This window comes from Eucyclogobius newberryi, unplaced genomic scaffold (assembly GCF_026437365.1).
Source record: "Eucyclogobius newberryi isolate DKJ021-1_F unplaced genomic scaffold, fEucNew1.0.hap1 SCAF_8, whole genome shotgun sequence".
Lineage (NCBI taxonomy): Eukaryota > Metazoa > Chordata > Actinopteri > Gobiiformes > Gobiidae > Eucyclogobius > Eucyclogobius newberryi.
The window spans coordinates 23,390,406-23,413,474 of NW_027316500.1; the positions used below are offsets into that span (position 1 = coordinate 23,390,406).

General features: G+C 38.2%; 3 protein-coding genes across 3 annotated transcripts; 1 reads left to right on the forward strand and 2 right to left on the reverse strand.

The window, feature by feature from the left end:
* The first annotated feature begins 431 nt into the window (after positions 1-431).
* LOC140350752 (glutathione S-transferase omega-1-like) lies at positions 432-1,989 on the forward strand. The gene is made up of 6 exons (XM_072436218.1): positions 432-537; positions 929-1,037; positions 1,099-1,321; positions 1,396-1,497; positions 1,572-1,678; positions 1,750-1,989. Exons 1-6 carry the CDS (start codon positions 510-512, stop codon positions 1,901-1,903), a joined length of 723 nt encoding a protein of 240 aa, XP_072292319.1. The 5' UTR covers positions 432-509; the 3' UTR covers positions 1,904-1,989.
* Positions 1,903-6,120, reverse strand: itprip (inositol 1,4,5-trisphosphate receptor interacting protein). The gene is made up of 2 exons (XM_072436217.1): positions 5,982-6,120; positions 1,903-3,918 (listed from the first exon to the last, which is right to left on the reverse strand). The coding sequence occupies exon 2, from the start codon at positions 3,845-3,847 to the stop codon at positions 2,300-2,302; it is 1,548 nt and encodes a 515-aa protein (XP_072292318.1). The 5' UTR covers positions 3,848-3,918; positions 5,982-6,120; the 3' UTR covers positions 1,903-2,299.
* A 1,164-nt stretch (positions 6,121-7,284) lies between these two features.
* Positions 7,285-10,714, reverse strand: fas (Fas cell surface death receptor). Its single transcript, XM_072436985.1, has 10 exons — positions 10,570-10,714; positions 9,538-9,656; positions 9,319-9,453; positions 9,136-9,247; positions 8,985-9,055; positions 8,854-8,910; positions 8,729-8,776; positions 8,600-8,640; positions 8,285-8,312; positions 7,285-7,758 (listed from the first exon to the last, which is right to left on the reverse strand). The coding sequence occupies exons 1-10, from the start codon at positions 10,617-10,619 to the stop codon at positions 7,469-7,471; spliced, it is 951 nt and encodes a 316-aa protein (XP_072293086.1). The 5' UTR covers positions 10,620-10,714; the 3' UTR covers positions 7,285-7,468.
* Between the last annotated feature and the right edge of the window lie 12,355 nt (positions 10,715-23,069).

Below are 23,069 nucleotides of genomic sequence, written 5' to 3' on the forward strand. Positions count from 1 at the left end.
TTTTAAATAAACTGCAGCATTTTGTAATTGAGTTTTGAAGTCACGTTCTTGTCTATAAGACAGAGAGCAGGAAGCAGGAAGTAAAACTATAAATACTACCTAAATTGTCAAACTGGAGAAAAACAGGGGAAAGTGTTATTCAAATCTTGAATATGATCTACATTTTACACTAACTTCATTTATCATCAGTACTTCCTTTGTTATTTTTGGGTCCAGAGGCTGGAGCTCCTCCCATACAACATGTGTGATTGATCTTTGAATGTCTGTGGATGTGGAGTATTAATATAACAGATCGATCCTGCGGGAGGAGATCATTAGATCCATGGAGATGATCCAGAGATCTCCATTGGCCACAAGGTTGATGACGTAAGCTACATACAGGAAGTCTATAAAACTAGACCCATAAACCCAGAAAACATTCACGTCTTTTCTGCATTGCTGTTTCTTTTGCGCGAAACAGTTGCGTTTGACTGACTTGTGCCGTTTCACTAACGTTTGCGCTTCATGCAATGGCCACGGAAAAGTGTTTCGCCAAAGGTAAGCGAACAGTTCACCTATTCCCCGGAATATTGTGCCGGGGTGCGGTACCGGAGTAAGGACACTCTAGATTAGAACCACCTTATCATTTTGATGTGGGTTCTTTTAATTTCAGTGTTTGTTTAGGCTGCTTGCTTCAGGCGGAACAAGTTACACAGCAAATGTATCAGCCCATTTTAAGATATTGGAAAGTCATTTTGAGAACCTTTCATAATTTTATGGGATTGTATAACTTTGCCTTTTACACAAACGACCACTTCTGGTATACTCTGCAGCTCCCCGTGTGGTCTTTTGTGGGAAATGCATGATGTCCCTTTGTTCCGACTCCCGCCAGAACGTTCATGAGTAATTATGTGTATTTATGTGAATTATTGTGTACATTCTCTTCCAGGGAGTGCAGCCCCTGGTCCAGTGCCTAAAGGCCATATCAGACTCTTCAGCATGAGGTTCTGCCCATTCGCTCAAAGGACAAGGCTGGTGCTCAACGCCAAAGGGATTAAGTATGTTTGTTTTTGTTGTGTTTATTGGGCTCATTATTTAATTAATAATTTGTTTTATAAGGCATGAGACCATTAACATCCACCTGAAGGATAAACCGGAGTGGTTTCTGGAGAAGAACCCTCTTGGACTTGTGCCTACTCTTGAGACAGAGGCCGGGGAGGTGGTGTACGAGTCCCCCATCACCTGTGACTACCTGGATGAGGTCTATCCCAAGAACAAACTGCTCCCTCAGACTCCTTTGGGAAAGGCTCAGCAGAAGATGATGTTGGAGCATTTCTCCAAGGTAAGTGTGAGAGGTGCAGTATGTTTCACTCAACACAAACGTCTCTGAATTCCAAATGTTTTCTTTTTCTACAGGTAACTCCTTATTTCTACAGAATCACGATGGCAAAGAAGGATAATGAGGATATCTCTGGACACGCTGCTGAACTGAAAGAAAAGTTTGTGACACTGGATGAGGTGTGAAGCACATTTTAACAAAGTTTGAAATCAACTACAAGAACATTATGACAAACTTGTCGTTTTCTGTGCAGGATTTGGTTAAAAAGAAGTCTGTATTCTTTGGTGGTGATTCCATTACAATGATCGATTATATGATGTGGCCGTGGTTTGAAAGACTTGAGACTTATGACCTTCAACAGTACGTTTATTTTTTGTTGTACAGTGAAACATATTACTACATGCGTTGATAACTTTCCCTTTGCCTTTCAGTCTTCTGGATTGCACTCCTCAACTAAAAAAGTGGTACGAGCGTATGCAAGCGGATCCTGCTGTCAAAGCGTCGTCATACAGCACAGACGCCTACAAGGCCTTTTTCAAGACGGCTTATATCGATGGCAAACCAGACTACGACTATGGCCTGTAAACACTGGTCTACAAAACGAAACCGTACCATTTATAACATTGTTTTTCCGCAGCGAGATGCACTTAACGTCACCCATTCTGAATAAAAAAGTAAAACGCTGACCTAAGTCTTTCCTCTCTTAATTTGTGTTTGGAGCGCTGTTTTTACGTCTCCACCCAGAGTTGACATCACTACAAATAAAGCCAATAGTATAAAAGAAGCTGCCATCACTGAGCAATACAGAAAAACACATTTATATTATTATAGTATGACCAGCATAAAATGTAAATAATCTGCTTCAACAAAAGTTTTTCAAAAATATACAGAATTTCTATAACAATATGAAAAATACAAATATTTTTAAATAGCAACTCTATCCAGACCTATTGGTACAAGTGCATTAGTACAATACTGAATTCATAATATTTCGTTCAGCCTGAGGCACATCACCCCATTTGTCACGATCGGTGTATATTCTTGCAGAAGAGCAGGTGCATTTCTCAACATCTCCTGAAAATGCGCCCGCGTGCCTTCATAAAGCGTTCTGTCCAGTACCAGAGAACGAAACAAGTTCACCGGATCTGCCTTCAAAAACACCGGAGGGATTGGGATTTCTTTGGGGATTTTAACATTTCCAACCAGTGCATGAATGAGCCTTTGCATGAAGTCGAGTACATCCCGAAGTCTTTGGTCAATTTGATCAATGCTCCACATATAAGGCCGTTTATTTATCAGCAGGTGAAATAAAGCGGTTTTGAAGTGATAGCCTGTCAGAGCGCTTTTCCCGGTCAGGCCCGTTTGTTTGCGGTGAAGAAAGGTAACAATTTGAAGACAGTGCAAATGACAGGAATTCTGTGGCAATCGTTTTGTATAATATTTCAGTAACGTTTTCTCGTACGCTGCAAAGGAAAGTGGCCAGTAAGAGTCTTCCGGAAAAGAATCGCAGTTTGATGGAAAGTGAGTAACAAAATAAGCATCGCTATCTTGAAATTGCAACGCCGGAATAAGGTTCAAAACTAAGATTTTTCCAGACGGTAGTCGGATTTTGAACGCGCCGGCAGCGTCCAGGTTGCGAAAAGTCAGATCAAAGTCGTATTTATGACAAATTTGACGCCACGATTTTGTGATGGAGATTTGAAACCACTTCATGACTTGATGTTTGGATAGAACATTTGTGTTTTCTGAGCATAAGAGTTCATCTGGGCTGCGTTTCGGTTTTAAATTGTTACTGGGATGCAGGAGGCAAATCAAGTCATCACCGAGATTAGCCGAGCCGCAAAGACAGCCTTCGTCCCCGAATCTGGAGACCTGGATCACGCCGCTTCCTTGCATGTTTGGGGGGATGTCTGACAAACAAAACTGGAAGTAGTACGGATCTGGAAGTGAGAATGGCACGATTAGGTCGCACGTCAGCGGCTTGCACACTTGCCAGGATTCAAACATGCTTCCAATGCCTACGAAGTCCGATACTTCCATGTCTACCTCTGTGTCCTGAATGCCTCTATATGCTTCGAGTAGGTTATCTGCAAAGCCTTCTACGAACTCTTTAAGCCTACTGTTTTCATGGGACAAAGTGCATCGATCACAGAAGTTTTGCAGCAAATCCTTACTTAGCGCCACTGTTTTTGGACATGTAGCTTCGCTTTCATTTTCTTCTTCAATCAGACAGAATTCAGACACATTCCCTCTGCACAGCTCAATACATAGAAATATGACCCATGACACTGCGCTCCAAAAGTACCAGCTATAGTCCGGTTCAATGTGGGCTTCTTGTTCATGCCTCTGTTCAAGTTGGGAAATGTCCTTGTCTAACTGGGCTTGTTCTTTGGCGAGTCGCTCCTCGTGTTCTCTCATTCGGATTTGGTCGTCGTGCTCTGGTAAGGTGGTGTTCTCGTGAGGAAAGAGCAGCGGGTTGAAGACGGCAGCGGCCACCACCAGGCACAATCGCGCAAAGGCCCCCTGCATCTTCTGCTGCGTTTACGGGCAGGGGCCCTCACGTCACTTGTAGCACTGTCCACAAACCTGCAGAACACCAGCTGGAAATTCACAAAACAAAAATAATTATTAGTAACTGACTGGAGACTTGTGTTTGGTTAAGTCCATTCACGTCCATCAGACTCGCTTAATAGCATTGCCTATTTAAACAATTTAACTTCTGTCCATATCACTTTATACCCTTATATTCTCACTGTTTGTGCTATTTTTTAATCGTTTAAATTACAGAAGATATACTCAAAAATACATTTGAATCATATTAAGGTCATGATATATTGACTGAAAGCTTCTAAAAAGACAATATTTTAAAAGTAACTGCATTATCGATATAGAAATTTTGAATTATTTTTTTCAAATTTGATTTAACGAGGCCACTCTGTCTGTTATAGAAAGTATTTCCGTATGTGTTTTGAGTCATATAGTCCAGTCCAGATTGTTTCTTATCGACAACATGATTTGTCGAAATCATTGTAATCAATCATTATTAATCATTTCAGCCCTAGCAAAAGCTAAGAAATTGTACATGTAAACAAACATAATGTATTTTCAGTCGATAAAGAAATGATTGAGATATTGAGGGCAATATACTACTACCTGGCTTTTAAAATAACATACTGTATTAACATGTGAGAAACACATGTGAGTATGAGATAAGAGTACAATGCAAAATCTCAATTTTAAGTAACAAATGTATGAAAAGTTTCCAAAAACCCTCCACCCTTCAGCACAGAGTCCCTCTAAATATAGCGTCAGTGGGTTGAATGACGCACTTCAGCAGAATCAGCCGGTGCAACATGGAGGAAGGAAGATCAGGCCCTGCATCACTATTTACATCACTTTTGAGTCCGTTTGAACGAACATCCTCTGAACAGGAGCTCATGAAAGCACAGACTATACTGCACTCTTTCATCAAAACATCAGAAGACAGAAATAAAAAATGAATGACGCCTCTTTCTTGAACGTCATCAGATAAAGCAATATACAGTAACAAGGAGGAAATTACATAAGATGCAGAAAGTAAGAACAGCCTCTATTTTCTCTCTTCTAATGCCCTTTAGAGTAAACCTAAGCTAAAAGTGTAAAGCTAAAAGAGTCTTTAGTGACAGGCTGGAGAAAACTTCCCATTACTTATTTAGTTGGACATTTTCCAAAACATACACAGCAAATTCTTTCAGAGGAACACTGCACAAACAGCAGCTTCCATGAAAACTCTAAAATGTACAGGCCTGTCTTTTCAAACTGCTTTGTAGTCAACTTGACAACACCATTTTATTTCATCTTATTTTTAGTGTGTTAAGATGATCCAGCTGATATAACATGTCACACGCACTTTACAGATCCTTTACCAGGAAACAAACACATTCTAAATTCTGGAATAGAAGCAATTGGAGTGAAATGGAACATAATGTAATTTCAATGGAGGAAGTAGGATAAGCCACAGAGCCAAAATGTTATAAATGAGTGAGTGGTATCAGAGCCTGTTAAAAAAGATGAACAAATGTATTTTACATGAATTAATGATAATTTTCAGGTTTTATTGGGGGGAAAAATACTAAAATGTTGTTGTGAATCTTAAAAAAGACTTAGGCTAGTAGAAATGGAAAATATATTGTTTTTAAAGCTTATTTGAACACTATACATTGTAACTTATCTTTTGTTAGAACTAGTCAACTACTTTAAATTCTTCCTTTCAATGAATTTGCACATAATCATAAAGTATATATATATATATATATATATATATATATATATATATATATATATATATATATATATATATATATGATACTGTGATGTTTTTGTCCCTTCCCGTTTCCCATAGCAACAAAATGAGCCCCGCGCGCTGTCAAACAAACACGAGCGGCGGTAATTAGTTATTCTCATGCTAACCTTACAACCAGATGTAACTAGTTAAGCACTGTAGAAGTGTTTGTGCAACATCTAACTAAACTAAAGCTAAAACTTCCATGCGAGAAAACCATTCAGCGGCCAACGCGCATTAATTACGTTATTTAGCTAACGGGAAACAGCTAAATTAAGTAGCTAACAGTTAGCAACAAGTGTAAAAACGGTGCCAACAACTAGAAAACAGTGTCAGACCTACCTTTAAACACGTCTGCTCTGGGCCTTCTCATCATTGTGTGTGCTTTTGCAGAGCTCAACCACGGATGATGTCGACTTGAGTGCAAAGAAGAAAGTTCTTGGGTAAGTTTCAGAGTTTCCCTCTTACACATTTTCTGCATGTGCACTCCACCCATGAGAGCAGAGGAGCCCGGAGGAGGAGCCGAAGGAGCCCGCCCTGTGCATGCCACTGACTCTACAAGGCAAGACACGACACAACAGGGCACTCAGACTACATTTGTTTACCTGGTTTATGGATATTGATGAAGTCCCTCTCTTACTTTCTATCCAAATGAAACAAAAACTGGCACAAAGAGAAATAACAATAATAATGGCTATAAAAAAGATTTTTAAAAAGTGGTGCCAGTCATTATTCCAATGTTCTCATCCCTTTTTGGTTGCGACCCCCAAAATTACAATCGTTATATATGTATTATATTCAGGATATAGACCTAGTTACATTCCTTTGGGAGGTCAACAAATAGCAATCTAGATAAGTATAAATGCTTTTGAGGGGTGTCAAGCCTTGAGTATAAGATTATTGCTTAAAATTTCCCCATATCATGGGGACCCCTGAAATCATTTTGCGACCCCCAGCTTGAGACCCACTGCATTATTCAACCCTGAAGCAGGGGTGTTACTAGGGAGGGGCCTGGGAGGCACAGAATTGGCTTATAATATTACTAAAATTTATGACAACAATGTGGAAATACACATACATATTTAATCAACATTCTTCTTATTAAAATCTATTATATTCAAAAATGTTATAAAAACATTTGATAAATTCTCAAAATTAGGGCCTTTAAACCATGATGATATTGCAGGTTTTCGAGACATTAACAAATAAAATTAGGTTCAGTGTTTTGGATATTTCTTTCACAAAGAGTGAATCTCTCTAGAGTAACATAGGCCCTTGCCCCGTCATACAATCAGAACGTGAACACAACATAACTGGAATCAGGCCACATTTTACCTTTTGAATAATACTACCGTAATTATGACTTGCATGCACATCAATTTAGACTTTTTCCCCACACAGTAGCAAATTGTGGATGTAAATGGGGCAGCAACACTTTAATAAGTTGCTAGAACCGAGGCGATCCCTTTCTGTTTCAAATGGGTGGATAGAATAGACAGAAATCAGATTACGCCACTTCATTATAATATTAGTCAAATACGTTAAGTACAAAGTGGTATAATAAATCAAATGACTCAAGTAATTGAAAGCACCCAATGGACTTCAATAGGCATTATGTATTATGTTTTTGAGTATTTATTTTTTTAACACTATACAATAAATGCCTTAATAATACAAAGACGGCACACATGAGCTAAACCATAAATACAGCAATACAGCTCAATACATTCTTTGAAAATATATACATATTTCAAGTCTACAAGGACTCCCTGAACCCTACAAATAAAATAAGTTTAAGTTCATAAGCACAACAATGACAGAAGAAGCGTTCACACATTTTTTAGGCCGTTCTCACCACCCAGTATTTTCACTACTTCTTCAGCTTTTCTGTTCAACTGAGCATCTTTTAGGTACTGGACGAGCTTTTTAGAGGCGTCCTTGCCCTCCTTCTCCTCCCAGATTTTCAGCAGGGCAATAGTGCGCTCAATACTGTTGTTTGGGTTATCAACCATACAATTATCTATTATACCACTATTGATGCCACTTTTTATGGCCAAATTCCGCATGGTTGTCCAGCCAATCACTTCTGCAACATCAGGAATGTGAGGCCCAAGACGCTCTGTAAAGTTTAGGAAAAAATGTGTTTTAAAAAAGTGTGGTGTCATTAGATTAAACACAATATGCTTCATTTGATTACCCCGTTCAAAATGCACATTTTAAACACATCCACATAGAATTAACATTTGAGAGAAGCCAAAATATGAACTTCTAAATTGATACAAGAATGCAGTTTCGAACTATAGATTTAGCAGTTTTTTAAAATGAGATAGAGATGAGATATCTTGTATTGCTGCCCTATTTTCTAGAGGAATTCAGATTCATTCTGCACAAAATCATGAACGTTCAAGATTATTTTGGCAACTATTTACTTCATGGATGCTTTATGTGTCATTCCAAACGTGACCACAAACGATTCAAACTGATCTACATCTCTTCTGCTTTTGCTATCTTTGTTAACTGCAGTTGTTGCCTTTTATTTAACAAATTTACCAATAACTGTCCTGATTATGTCATGTTTCTTTTACGTTAAGGTCGCCATAGGTCTAACATCTAACCTTGTAGAAAAAACAAGTCATATTTCTTACCAAGCAAAGGTTGAAGAGGCAGACTTTCCTAGAGTGAAAAAAATACATTAATAACTATGTAATCGAGTATTCACAGTATCACAGTAGAATCGTTTCATAATGACACTATCACAATACAGTTATACATGCACTATTTAACTACCAGTACTGACACAAGGACTAACCTGAACTTCCTACATCAAGGACAGCTATGTTAATGTTAGAAGAGATTATGTTATAGCTCAACATGTTTATGAGGTGATTTTAGATAACAATCACAAACAATAACGTGTCATTTACGTTAAAAGCAACAAAAAACCCTTGATCCGTCTTTACCTCAGGTGTTTCCTCGTTACCATTCGAAATAATATTACTCCCTGTGGAGAAAAAAACAACAGCTGAATAACAAAATAAGAAAGATCAATGATCAGGGTTTTCCAGTTAAGAATGTAGGAAAAATGTTACCTGTTCTTCTTTTCTTCCAACAGTAAAGAGCAACAACTACAGCAATTACTAATCCAACAACAAAAATGTGTTATTTATTTTACATTGTTCAAATAAAATAAAATCTACCTCTACTCTTTCTTTACCTGCAACGCATCCACATAATATGGCCAGAACTCTACCAACTGTATTGTCTGAATCGTCTAAAAAATAAAAAGGAAATGGAAAGACTTATATGTTAATTTTTTAGCATTCTGTGTTTATTTCCTAACAATACCTTGAGATTTGTCGTGGCATATCGTGTTATTGTTTGCAGAACAGGCCACTTTGATACCGTATGTCTCACACCTTAACAAACAAACAAATAGTATATGATTTATTTTTCACTGGCAAAATCAAAAGTAAGATGTATATATAGCTGGACTTACACTTCACAAGGGTCACAGATCTTACAGGGTTTTGTGGGGCAATAGTGACCATCTTGACATTTACACGTGGCGTCAGCAACAGGAGTGCAAGACACGTCCACCTCCAGATTAGCTGCAAATAACAGATTTTACTATTGGATGTGTAAATGAAATGAATAATGCTGGAGTTCGATTAGAGTGTACCATTGGGTTGTTCACAGGAAGTGCAGGGCTCACACCTTGTCTGCGAGTTGGCATGGATTTGGTATTCCTTTCCTACTTCACAAGGTTTACAGCGCGTTGAAGCCCTGTCTGTGCAATGCGCCTCGACACTGGAGCCTGCAAAACGCTCCAAGTAAGAGCGTCAGCATCATCATCACTGTTACAGGTCAATAAAGAGCACGTTTTGTATTCCAGACTTACCCGCGGCGCACTTGCAGCAGACTCTTCCGTCATGCTCGTAGGTCCCGTCCTGACAGTCCTGCTGCCTCCTGACGCGGACCACGCTCATCTCAGTCTGAGAGATCAACCCGCAAACAACACTAGGTATGCAAAGGTTTAATGCTGTGTTATTGATAGGGTCCCGGTTATGCAATTAATCAAAAATGTAACTTTTCTTAGTCAATGATGCTTGGGTCTTTTTAACTGAAAGGTCCTCAGCCGTTCTTTGTCAGTAAAAGCATCTGATTTGGAGCAGACATCAAACTTTGGAGGAATCATTTTGACTTTTTAATATGATTATTAGTATTTATTTTGTCTTTTTTATGTTCAAGAAGTCAAAATTAAAAAGTGATCCAAATGAGGGAAAAGTAAAACAAAATTGCCCAGGTTATAACTGATATATATATACTGCAAAGATGAGCGGGACACAGCATTCTTATCTAATAACCTGTTTGGTATTTGTCAGTTAAGCGTACTCTAATTTTTTATTGTCTGATGCCTCACTTTGACTCATGGTGAATGTCACAATAAAAATGCTTAGAGTTAGTATAACCGGTATTCATTATTATTGAGACTGTGACCAGACCACAGTGAAATCTTAACTTTTATTTGACTTTTGAACATGTATCCCTCGAGTTTGTGAGAAGCTTTACAAAATTTAACTTTCTGAAAGACAAAATAAAGTTAAATGTGACCAAAACAGCCAGTTAAAATGACCCCGCCTATGACTCACCAGTATTTTACAGTAAGTCTACTACTACAACCACATAATCTACACCCTAGCACCACTTTTGACACCGTTAAGAAGACATAAGTGAAAGTTTGCTACGTGGGTTCAAAATAGGAGACAAGAAGACAAGTAAAGCTACACGAAGTAATAGTCAGCTACAAACGTTTTTGACAGCAACTGCTTTAGATCACACTACACCCAGTTGCATCAGATTTGAGTTGTTTACCACTACCACAGGAAAAGAAACACACACTATCAAGTTACAAAAAGAACAGATTACTTACAATACCACGACAAGAAAACTCATGGGAAAACGAGCCGCACGAGCCATCATGAATGCACAAATCTGTAACGAACGCTCCACATTTTCTGTAAACTAAACTATTTCCTCATTGAAGTTAAGGCGGGTCTGGTTGCATGTACTTTCAGTTTCGATGCGGTCGGGATTTTTCTGGGGGGTTGTCATGGCCACGGTTTTATAATTACAGGAATTAATTACAAAATGCACACCCACACAAAAACAACAACAAAATTGCAATATCCAAAAAACAAATTGAAAACCAAACCAAATAAGTTTTTTTTTCTGAATTTACAGTCGCCTACAGACATTTACCACTAGAGGGCGCACTAACTCTTCTGCAGTCCAAATCTATTATAACTACTGTACTGACTCCTGTATAAACCCTTTCTCAAGATATATATTTAATTATTTCACCATATTCAGCATTTTAAATTTGAGAGAAACAACAAAGATTACACATACAGAGAGGGACACATTTTATTTGCTTTCATGAAATACATAGATGAAGTGAAGTGAATTAGCTAAAGGTGCAGCTACAGGATTATTCTGTGTAATATACTATAAATCACTTTGCATAATTAAGCATATCATAATCCTATATTTAGTTACGTTTATAAAAATGACTGACATGAAGACACAGAAGCACTCAAATCAGTCAGGATAATTACTATATATCGGATCATTCAATAAATGATGGTTAGAACAAAATTTTTGGGGTTTAGTATTTACGATGTGTACATTTTCTTTGCAGTAGTGTGGAAATGTGTCTTGATGATTAAATGATTTGAAGTGTAGAGAGCTACAAAAGTAATCACTTTACTTTAGATGTAGGTGGATGTGGGTAGGTTTTCCAGATTTAGTTTACTGTGGCCTTGATGCACAGCTGTCTTTTTTTCCAGAAATGAGGTCACAGAAAGCTAATGTGAATATTCGCCATATAAAAGCATCTCCAAAGGCAAAATGAGCTTATACTATACTGAGAACTTTATGCAACGGTGCCTGGAACACGCTCTACAGTTTGCTCTGCCTTTGTAAATGAAAGCTTGCGTGCGGATGGTGTAGTTTACCTCATTTTGACTGCCTTAAGGTTGGGTTAGCTTTAGTTCTAAAAAATAAGAGGAAAAGCTTTTAGGTCTATTCAGGCACTTAAGAGTAAAACATTATTGAATTGAAGGTGAATGAGCCATATTTTGTTTATCTGTGAATTTCTAAAAATAAAGCGACTCTAACAAAAAACTTAAAATGAATCAACAAGACAATATTTAATATCTTCAGTGACGTGAGTTAAATGGTTTTCATACTGAAAGACAGAATGCAGGGTTGTGTATCAGAGCGTATCTCAAATTGTTTCAACTTCTAGTCTGATAGAGGCAAATACAAATAAACCCATAAGTGATTGTATTTATTGATCAAAAAGTTTCAGTCTGTTTATGCTTAATAGTACATTTTTATTACATCATAATGTCTGATGGATCAAAATGTGCTGCTTTTGAAAGAAATATCCAAACAAATGCATTGAGTACACAAACTTGATATATTAGACTTAAGGTCCAAAGTCAAGACGATATCTTTGCAGGACATCTATACTTCTGACCAGCTCCTCCTCCTCAATGTTAAACTATGTGTTGTGAGGTCATGTGAAAAGAACCTACCAGATTGTACAGTATGTAACCATTATTGTGGCCTAGCCATATAATAGAGATAAAAGTATAAATCTTGCTATACTGCTGCCATTGAACCAATTTCGCTGCCTACATCCCGGTGTTTTTTCACTCCGGTAAAGCATACTGGCTCAGATCATAACAGGCCGATCTGTGTTTCATGGTTTCAGGCCTGTTCCTCAAGAGTTGCTAGGCAACCGCTGAGGACTCCAGAGAGTCATCCTGCACAGCCTACAAATAGTTCAGCTCACAACTTGCTCTGGAAATGGCATAGTGCTATTACGTCTGCTGAAGAAGTTGTCTGATCATTATCAGTGTAGCAGTGTCTGTCTCGGCCTGTGACAGTGCACTGATATCTACAATATGCCATACGTAATGGTAAATGAGGTGTATAATACTTGTTTTTTTTTGCCTTAGAATATTTTGAGATTACTTTTGGGAATTGAAAAGATAACATCACAACATAAATTAGGCTACTTAAAATATAAATACTTTGTCTGCAAGAAGACAAATGTTATCATGGTTTATCTGTATGATGAGTGGTGGTAATACAAACCTAGTAATAGAACCCTGGTGTCACTTTGGTATTAAATAAATGTATTCAAAACGTTAAAAAAAGCATCAAACTGGAGTTGAAAACGCTTCACTTTCAATCCAAGAAACGTTTTCATTTCCAGATCGACTTGATATTGATATACCTGGGATAACCCATGTTCCAGATACTTTAGTACATGATACTATATTATTTAGAAGTAGCAGCTCACACATTTTCAGTAGACCATACGCTTCTGATGAGCCTTTTCACTTGACCCTGCCACACTGATAAAACTCTATCTGGCGTCTGTTGGTTAGATTTGAACTTTTGCCCTTCTGACTTTTAGCGCTTTCACATTGCATTTGCCATCTGAAAACTGTTGTACACCAGGGAAAAAATCTTTTTGCGCAGATTTTTTACCCCCTCCAAATTCAGTCCAAAACGTTACCATTGGTTTTTCCAGTCCACTGCCTCATACAAAGAAAATGCAAGCTTGCAAACTGTGCCATGTAGTTTTCAGTCAGTAGATTTTTTTTGTAATCTTAAGTCTAACAGCCAGTGGCCTGCATTGTAAAGTGTATCCAGGCTACAGTGGAACAGGCTTGATATGATGTGCCCATAGAATAGAACAGGAAGAAGTCTTGCTGCTTTTCAACCACAGGAAATAACCTCAGAGCTGATGACGCAGGCCTCGGGGGAAAACTCTGCCAAACTAACTCTAACGGCTGGAGAAATGTGTATGCAAGGGCCTGATATGTTTTATGTTTAACAATCATATTTCACGGTAGTTGTGGGAAAACAACAAGTACTGGCAAGAAAATGATATCAACAATGTCTCACAACTTTGTCATTTAATAAAATAAAAGATTCAAGCTGTTCTAAAAAAAATAATAATAGAAAAATAGGGAACAAAAAGGAACTAGAGGACAATTTTGAATTTGCTGTTGCACGGAAGGGCACAGTTTCAAGGGTCTATAGATTGTTGTGCCACACCAAAGAGGATGTCAACAACGCAACAAAAAAGTCTATGGAGTCTGGATATCAGGATGCTTAAAACCGCATTACAAAAATGCACTCAAATTTCCAAATATGTCAAATATAAAAATATAGAGCTCAAAATATTATGTCAAGCTTATACTACACCATATATTGTAAATAAAAATGGATAACAAATCATCAAAACTCTGCTGGCATGGTTGTGGGGCAGAAGGCACAATCATACATTTGTATACAATGTACACTGTTCTGTCTTCTTCTGAACCTAAAATGTAGCCAAACATATTATTTTTAATGAATTGTAAAGAACGTAAAAAACTACTCTCTATGGCGCTCTCTGGACATGGACCCTGAGATAAATACAGCTGACCCATGGACTACAACTCTCCATTTGGACCAAACACAGTGAAATAGAATAATAGTTCATATATTTGAAAATATAAATACAATAATAACAGTAATAATGCACTATATAATGCACTATATATGTATGTACCTATCTGTGTATACTATGGACCTATGTATGTGTATATCTGTGCGGATACGTGTGTATATTGGTGTACATGTACGTGCATCTGTTTGCTTATGCATACAGTGTATATAAGAGTGTTTTACTTTGTTTACTTACTTACTATTAGTATTATTTAGTCTTTCGCTTGCTATTTTTTACTTTACTTTATTTTATTTTATTATTATCATTTTATTATTAGCTAATTTTTATCTTTTTATTTTATTTATCTATTTTATTTTATTTTCTTCTCCCTCCATTCCCCATTAAGATATGAGAGGAGTTTTGTTTATAAGAGTTCTTCTATTAAGAGTGTTTTTTTGAAACTTCCTATAATCTGTCCTTTCCCTCTGTTTCTACTGCGTTGTAACAACGAAATTTCCCCATGTGTGGATCTTAAAGGTCTTATGTACCGTATATGTGCACGTATTTGTTTATGTGTGTATGCATATGTATGTTTGTATACATATGTGTGTATATATATATTTTTTTATGTGTGTGAAATAAGGGTAAGCAGGGTGGTAGGTACCTTTCTAAAGGCTGACAAATATATGTGCAACTGTATGTTCATATTGTATTTAGGAACTCTGTACTTTACCTCCCACACTTCTTACCCTTCCCCCCTTTTTTTGTGTGTGAGTCATATGTATTTCTCTGTTGGTGTTTTGTTTGTGTTTTTTATTCCTTGTCATATACATAATGTGTGTCGGATGAAAACTCACAAAAAAGTAAAATATTATTTTTTTAAAAAGATAATAAATAACAGGTACTTTAGATGTGGTTGAGGTTTTGCCCACCAACAGGAGTAACATTTTGTTGAGGCCTTTGGCAAAAGTCAGACACTTCACCCACATCCCCCACTGCGGTCACTGAATGGGTGACTGGAAGGGCATCCAGTTTAAAACTATTTAACTGTGGCCCCTAAATTCTTTTAAGTTGCCTTGTCTACAGTCATCTTCAGAAAAATCATGTGGTGCTGCTGTGACTTGTCTTGCTGGCTTTGACTGTAAATGACTGGACGGTTTCCCAGCCAAAGAAAGCCAATCGCCGCTAGCAGTTAAAGCAGCTAAATTGGAGCCGAATTCCATATTTCGAAATCTGAGGGCACGTTTCATGGCAATCACAGAGCCAATCAAGAGCAAGGTTGTAAAAGGTACCCGCCCCTTTTCTGCATCGCTAGGGTGCTAGCTGTCAATCAAACCTGTTGCAAACGCTAGCTGAGATTGACGTTGAGAGACGCTGTCACCTGATTGGTCTGTTATTAATGTTCATGACATTGCAAATAATAACACCACATACAGCTTTTTATTACAAACATTTTTAGTCCAGAATGGTGAGTCTGAAAGTGAATGACAGACTCAAGGAGCTGATACGTTGTCGTCATCACTTCCTATTCGGAACGTGGCGGCGTGGCTAGCGTTATGCATGACAGGCTGATTTGGGACTGTCTTCATTCTGGGAGAGGAAGGACAACAGTGGGTTACCGTCCGAAGTATGAGAAAGCAAGAATGCCCCCTCATTTAGGTTTAGTATACTAACATGTATGACAACAATAAAATAAAGACTGGTCGAGGAAATATGAAGTATCTAGGGTTAAAGAAGACCAAATTATTCCTTTTTGATTTGTTCATGAAAGTGCTTAAAACAGCGAAGCAAACATGGAAGATGGAAACATGGAACATTGGTTATGTGCGCTCCACTGTTAAAAGGCTCTAAAAGTGAGCATCCCATGAAAGACCTTTGCACCACCCACAAAAATAAGTCTGGAGCTTCCCTTGCCATCCACTGCTTCTGTTGGTCAGTCACTGGATGCTCTGCGGGACTGACAGCCGGATTTAACCAATCTCAGTGAAGCGTGAACTTCCAGAAAGAGATTTAGTTACCGCCTAGGGCAGTATAAAGCATGATGAAAATCAAAATGTGATTTAGGATCAAAGAAAATCTTGCTATGAATACATTGTCTTGTGCATTACAGGTATCACAGGTTCTGTAATGGAAGACTTTCAGCGCTTTTTCTAATTGGTGCTATGATTGTAAAGGAGTCTGATCTGCACATGAAGGGGATTTGGCCTTCACAATTCATGCACTCATCCGTCTGCTGAGGACTAAACAATGGAGAAAAGTGCTGGAGTAGAGGTTTCTAAGTGCATCGTAGAAGAAAGGCAGCAGTATAATGCCAACTGAGTATTCAAGAGTGTTGGCTTTATTGGGACTATTGGAATTGTGGGAAATCCGGCTCAATAGGGGTGTGCGCTGGCTGTCCTGATGTTCACCTGTGTTCTATGTGTGTCCTCAAAGAGCCTCTGCGACATTGTATAAAGGCATTCTTACAAAAAGGGTTATTCACATAAGATTAATTGTTGTTAATGATAATGCAAAACCTTTTTTATCTGAATGTATTTTGATCTTATTGGCAGTGGAACAGTCGTTACCAGGGCCGGCACATTTGGTGACCTGGCGTATGATGTGAATAAATAAAATGTTTGCATTTGATATAGTTTTGATGAGCCTCCACACCTTTAATAATCCTTGGTACATTAATATTAGGTCCGCGAACAAAATGTTCATTAATTAGGTTATGATCAGAGACTTTTTCCAATTTTACAGTAAAAAGTAAAAACTTTTGGTTGTTTGGGCCAGATTTAGAAGGAAGCCTGAGGACCAACAAAAATTGGTGTTGGAGTGTCGCATTTGGCCCCGGGGCCATAGTTTTGACACCCCTGGTTTAAACTCTGGCTTGTACAGTGGAGCTGCCAGGCAAGGCAAGATTATTTGTAGAGCACAATTTATACAATTACATTTTTACAAAAATAAATTTAATTTAATTGAATACACAAGGCAATTCAAAGTCCTTCACATAACTGGAAAAAAATCATTAAAAATTACAAATACATGACAGAAATCACAAAATAGTTTAAGAAAAAGTTTCAGTCATCTGCACAGCTAAATTTCTTAACATTGTCTGAGTAGAGGCCTGTCTCACATCTTCAGGAATACTGTTCCAGATTCTAGCTGAGATGTACTTTGGTGCTAGGCCATGGAGAGACTTGTACACAAGCAGAGCTGCTTTAAAGTCTCTTCTCTGAGCCACAGGAGTCAGTGCAGAGACCTGAGAACAGGACTAATGTGATGGTACTTCCTGGTTCTAGTCAGGACCCGAGCAGCAGCGTTCTGGATGTACTGCAGCTGTTTTACAGCTCGTTTGGAGAGGCCAGTGAGCAGGCCGTTACAGTAGTCTAATCTACTGGAGACAAACGCATGGATCTCTCCAAGTCTGGTTTAGACACTAGCTGCTGATGTTATTGATTTGGTGTTGCTGTTAATTCAAGCCTGAGTCCATTACTAGAGTAGGCCTACTGTAATCTCTCTGTTCAAATGTAAAAGCAACAGTGCAGCTGCTGCACGAATAGTACATTATGTCCATCAATCCAAACTACCATGTCAAACTGGTGCCCCTCGGAGCATTACCGTAGTCCTGTTCTCAGGTCTCTGCACTGCCCCCTGTGGCTCAGAGAATAGACTTTAAAGCAGCTCTGCTTGTGTACAAGTCTCTCCATGGCCTAGCACCAAAGTACATTTGAACATGTTAGTGCCATATGAACCATCTCGGACTCTGAGGACCTCAGGGACCGGCCTCCTGCTGGTGCCAGAGTCAGGACTAAACCGGCCTGATGTGAGATAGGCTTCTACTCTGACAATGTTTAAATCCAAGCTAAAAACTGTTTTGTTTTGTTTGTGCATATGACTGAAAGGACATTACTTGCACTCTTCTCCTTCATGTCTTTAACGGTTTTGTGATTTATGTCATGTCTGTATGATTTTAATGCATTTTTTCCTGTGTACGAATTGTGCTCTACAAATAAACTTGCTTTGCCTTGACATTTGATGCCCTATGCACTGCGTGATATGTGCGTAATGGGAGCGGCGGCACTGCCTGTCATCTACCCCAGGGTTGTACGCTTTTAGTCGTTTAATTGTTTAGTCATTTAATCAGTTGATAGTGTCTTGGTTGACCAAAATGTGTATCAGTTATCAGTCTAATATGAACATTTTGAGCCGATACCAGTATCTTGTTTGTGTATTATTTTGTGGCCGATAACTGATATTTGTTGGTAGACCACAAATTTATTTTAAGTTATAGTATTTGGCAAATTAATGTTTCACTTAAAAATTGTTTGTATTGTTTAAACATACAGACATATTTTTGTCCTAATTGGCCTGCTATTTCTACTTCGAAAGCAAACTGGGAATGATACATGAGCACTCAGAGACATGGGGGCAGTGCAGAAAAAAAATATTGGTGCAAAATATCAGCAACATTTTTGTTATCGGACTGATAGCCAACCGATATCACCGATAACCATTGACCGTCACTTTAATTTATTTGCCTTTTATCATTTGAAGATGCTTTTTACTTGCGCTTCTATGTGATTACTGCATCTTGTGAGTGCAGTAGTTTTGTGTTGGCCTTTAGTCGACTAATTGAAGCACAGAACATGTATTTAGTTAACAACAGCTCTATTAGTAGCGTAGTAGTATTAACAGTAGTAGTGTTACAATTATTATTTTTTTCTTTTTTCGTGCTGGTGAAAGTTTCAAATATTCATATAAATATAATGGTAATAAATATTGTAAAAACTGTGATCTTGGCACGGAAGTTTTATGATTTAGTCTTACAGAATCCTCTGAACTTTTATGGGAGAGTCTGAATCCAAAAAATGATTCTCTGTTGGCAGCACCAACAAGTTGACCTTTTCGTTTAAGTGTTTTGTTTTTTTTCCCTTTCCAAAATGTCATGACAACTATGGAGGAGATGGCCGTTACAGATACCCATAATGTGAAGATAATGAACTCTAATGACTCCACTGAATCTGACTTTTCCTTTACAGCGAGATAAGTTTCCACCTGGGAACCAAACTTATCACAGAGTTTAGGCTGCAAGTTGTGCAAACTTTAGTGTCAGCAAATGTTGGCGCTTCCAGTTCTGTTCTCAAAGGAACTACTTTAAAAAAAAAAAGTGATGAATAATATAACAAATCTGAATCACTGAGTCAGAATAATTTATGTATATTGTTGTATCTAGGACAATATGTCACTTTATGTATCAGTATTGGCCGATATATGGAAAAAAGATGCCAATTTTTGGCACCAATATTCTTTGAAACTAATGAATAAAATGTAAATAGACTAATAATAATATGGTTGTATGTTTACATAATCACGCAGCAAATTATTTTATCACACATAAATATATTCTGTTGTTATTTTTGTAGTTTCGTAGTTGTAGATTTGCGGACCATGTTATGGATTTTAAAATCGAGAGGATTTTTCTGTCCCCTTATTATTGGACATAATAAGGGGACATGATTGGATGACAGTGCAACTCACAACGCTGCGACATGTCCAAATAGCAGGCATGCTAACCACTCAACCACAGAGTGGCACAGATTTAAAATAAATAAATAATCTAAATATCGGTATTGGCAAATATCGGTTATCAGCCACAACAGCAAGCCAACTCAGATCGTTACAAGCTCAAAAAATATAGCGGACCATCCCTAGTTATACCTGTATGTGCCACTAGAGGTAGTCTTGAGCTTAAACCATTCATTAGGGCTTTAACAATGAATCAACTAATCATCACTGGTTGAAAATGGAAAAAATAATTGAGGTTGTATTATTTGATCAATGGAATTGTTATCTGGACTATTCAAACTCTGAAAAACAGCGACATTATTAAATAAAAAATTCAAAAGAGAATTTCTAACTAGTGCCAATAATCTGTTATACTTAGTTGATAATATTACACCTGTAAATGAACATTGTGGCCAGTCTTGAATCTGACGTAATATTTGGGCTTCTTGTTTGCCTTTGCCTTATAATAAGGCATTGGCTGTTAATCAGATAGTTGGCCTCCCAAATCACCTTCTTAAACTATTTAACTCTACGTCAAATGAAAAATTGTGAAATGTTTCATAAGCAACCAACTTCCCCTATTTTTATCAACTGCTTTGTGTTATCAATAAAAAACATATTCTCTGACAAACTACTAATGAAATCCCAGCAGGGTTCTACGGCTCATCCAGCGCAATGCCTTATATTACAAGCATCAAAACTATAACCTCTTTGATGCTCCATTCATTTGTTTCCATCGTCAGTTTGAGCCTAATTCAACACATAAACGCAAGGATTTTCAAACAGCCTCCTGCTTTCTTTCAAGTGTCATGGCTGATTCACTTTCTCATATATTGTACATTTACTTGCCACGCTGAACAGTAACCATTTCACCCACACAGAGGCACACTAGACAGCTAACACAATAGCTAGAGTGTGTGCGTTTAGGTTCACAAGACTATCACTTCCACCCACCAGCTTGGAAAATATTAACCTTTTCATCTCGTTTAACCTTTTTGTCTTCATGCATGATGCTTTCACAGACACACGTGCGCATTTGCATGGCTCAGATGAGAACAGTGTTGCATTCACAGTCGTGGTGCAATTTATCACAACGTAATATCAGTGCGCTTGTAGGGAGTGGCGAGATGTTTGCTTAAATAGGCTCAAAGTGCAGGAAATGAGAAAGGTTGACTATCTCTCGTGAGAAAATGTAACATGGTTGCTTAAAGATGAGTTGGACGGGGTCTAAAAATAGTTTGTTTGAAATGATTGTAGGAGACTTGCGGTGGTTTATTATTGAAGAGCTATTGTTTATTGTGGAGAATGAATACAGGAACAATTGGTGTAGATGTGTGCGCTGGTGAGATGTTCTTGTTGATGCAGAAGAGAAACTATCTTCAAAAAAAAGATTGTGAAAGGACTGGAGAATGTAATGGATGAAAATGTGTATATTTTATACTTGGTGTTACTATTCTTTCTATTTTTGCATCGATTGGCATAACGTAAGCAGTATCAGCAGTCAGACATTTACAGGGAAAAACGTAGGCGACACTTAAAAATACCAATTTGAGATCCCAATTATTTTTCCAATAAACAAAAATAGAAGAAAAAAGGTTTGCTACGGAGTTAAAGAGACAACTGATACAGATATTAATTAACACATAGTAGTATGTTAGCCTCTAAACACCTTTAAACTGTAATATTTTAATATTCGAAAGTCTATGAAGTAAAATAAATGAGGAATTTACAACTTCATTAAGTATTTCGCACAATAATGATCAAGTGGAAGCATATTTGTTTGAGTTTTTTTTAATTTTCTAACCCAATCGCTTTATCATTATTCATTATTTGCATAAAATGAGGAAAGAGAGGGAATAGACATTCAGCAAATGCTCAAGGCCAGTAGCAACCACACGTGTGCAACGCCCTTAACCACTGCACCACCGGCGAGTACGTGGAAGCATATTTGATTCGACATGATGTTTCTATCCAGGCTAGATTCATGACTCCGTGAATTACCCATAACATTTTCCAATATCACTGGCTTTACAATCGAAAAATCAAGACGACGTCTTTGTTACGCGGTACGAGCCACGCCGACGTCAACCATCAAGACAAACGCTTTTAACCACCTCACTCGTCAACATTTCAGCATTACTAAAACAAACATAAAATCACAAAGAGTAGATTTGGCATCCTCCTCTTTTTGCCGTGGAGAGGTGCACCGCGGGCCTCATTCATAATTCAGAGGCATGGCGGCGATATGAGAGGAGAGCGCATCTGTCTGCATTACGCCAGTGTTGCCTGCCAGTTGCATCACCTCCCAGGCTCTTGCTTTTCTCTTCCCCCCCTATCCACACTTTTAACACTCCTGCCTATCAGTTGCGCCTGCCGCCAGTTGTGCTCTAATTTCGGCTTCAGATAAGGAACAGTTTATTTCTCACTCGTCGAATCTGAGAAGGAGCCATCAGCCGTGTATATGTTTTACAGTCCCGCCTCAAGTACATGAAGGATATTATGAAGCGCTCCCATCCCCCCGTCGTGTAGTCGTCTCCTTACACAAAGAGCGGCGCATGGGCCTTATTACACACACACACACACACACACACACCCTCACACACACACACACGTACAGGAGCTGGCTGCTGGTCTGTCTGACCTACTTTAGCTCTGTAGGCTGTATGCGCTAATGGAGTGTGCGGTGTGGGGCGGTTGTGGTATTATCTGACTGTAGCTGATTTGCATTTCTGCCCTGTCACTGGCAGATGGCACCAGAGGTCGAGAACATGGAGTAGTTTTGGTATACATTGCGTAAAATTAAAGCCCCACTGCGTAACATTTCGCTCGATGAAAAGACACTTATGAGAAGTATTTATTTCATTAAGGGTGTTCGGTTGCTTATAAATGCCACGGAAAACATGCATCGTTACTGTCGGCGGGCTCGCCTTTCCTCAGACCTGACTTGTAACTTGAGGTGGGAGATATACTATCGAAAAATGTATGACATTGTACCGCTTGTGTCCCAAATGGATTGCACCAATGCCAAGCTCCATGTGCAGTCGCCCGCAGCGTTTTGAGTTCAATTCCGACGGTTCCACTATTTGCTGAATGTCTCTCCCTCTCAAATCCTCATTTCCTGCCATATTGTCCTGTCTAATAAAGCATGCAGGCCAAAAAAAAAAGATAATATTGCAATGGTTATTTTAGAGATATACCAAATCAGAGTATTGTCTATAATGAAAATGATGTATTAAAAATGACAGAACAAGAGTATTTCTGCACTTTTGGGTTCATTTTTATGGTCAATTCACATTTGTGCAACACTTAAACCTAAACCAAGACATTTCAGCACATTCCTGACGCGCTGTTAAAATCACTCAGAACTT

What these genes read in the sequence shown, in the direction of transcription:
- LOC140350752 (XM_072436218.1), top strand. Translation starts at nt 510, where the DNA reads ATGGCCACGGAAAAGTGTTTCGCCAAAG. An exon ending in TGTTGGAGCATTTCTCCAAG is followed by an intron (nt 1,322 to 1,395) that starts GTAAGTGTGAGA and finishes CTTTTTCTACAG; the next exon opens with GTAACTCCTTATTTCTACAG. An exon ending in AGTTTGTGACACTGGATGAG is followed by an intron (nt 1,498 to 1,571) that starts GTGTGAAGCACA and finishes TTTTCTGTGCAG; the next exon opens with GATTTGGTTAAAAAGAAGTC.
- itprip (XM_072436217.1), bottom strand. Translation starts at nt 3,847, where the DNA reads ATGCAGGGGGCCTTTGCGCGATTGTGCCTGGTGGTGGCCGCTGCCGTC.
- fas (XM_072436985.1), bottom strand. Translation starts at nt 10,619, where the DNA reads ATGATGGCTCGTGCGGCTCGTTTTCCCATGAGTTTTCTTGTCGTGGTA. An exon ending in TTCCTGTGAACAACCCAATG is followed by an intron (nt 9,248 to 9,318) that starts GTACACTCTAAT and finishes TGTTATTTGCAG; the next exon opens with CTAATCTGGAGGTGGACGTG. An exon ending in ATTATGTGGATGCGTTGCAG is followed by an intron (nt 8,777 to 8,853) that starts GTAAAGAAAGAG and finishes TTGTTGGATTAG; the next exon opens with TAATTGCTGTAGTTGTTGCT.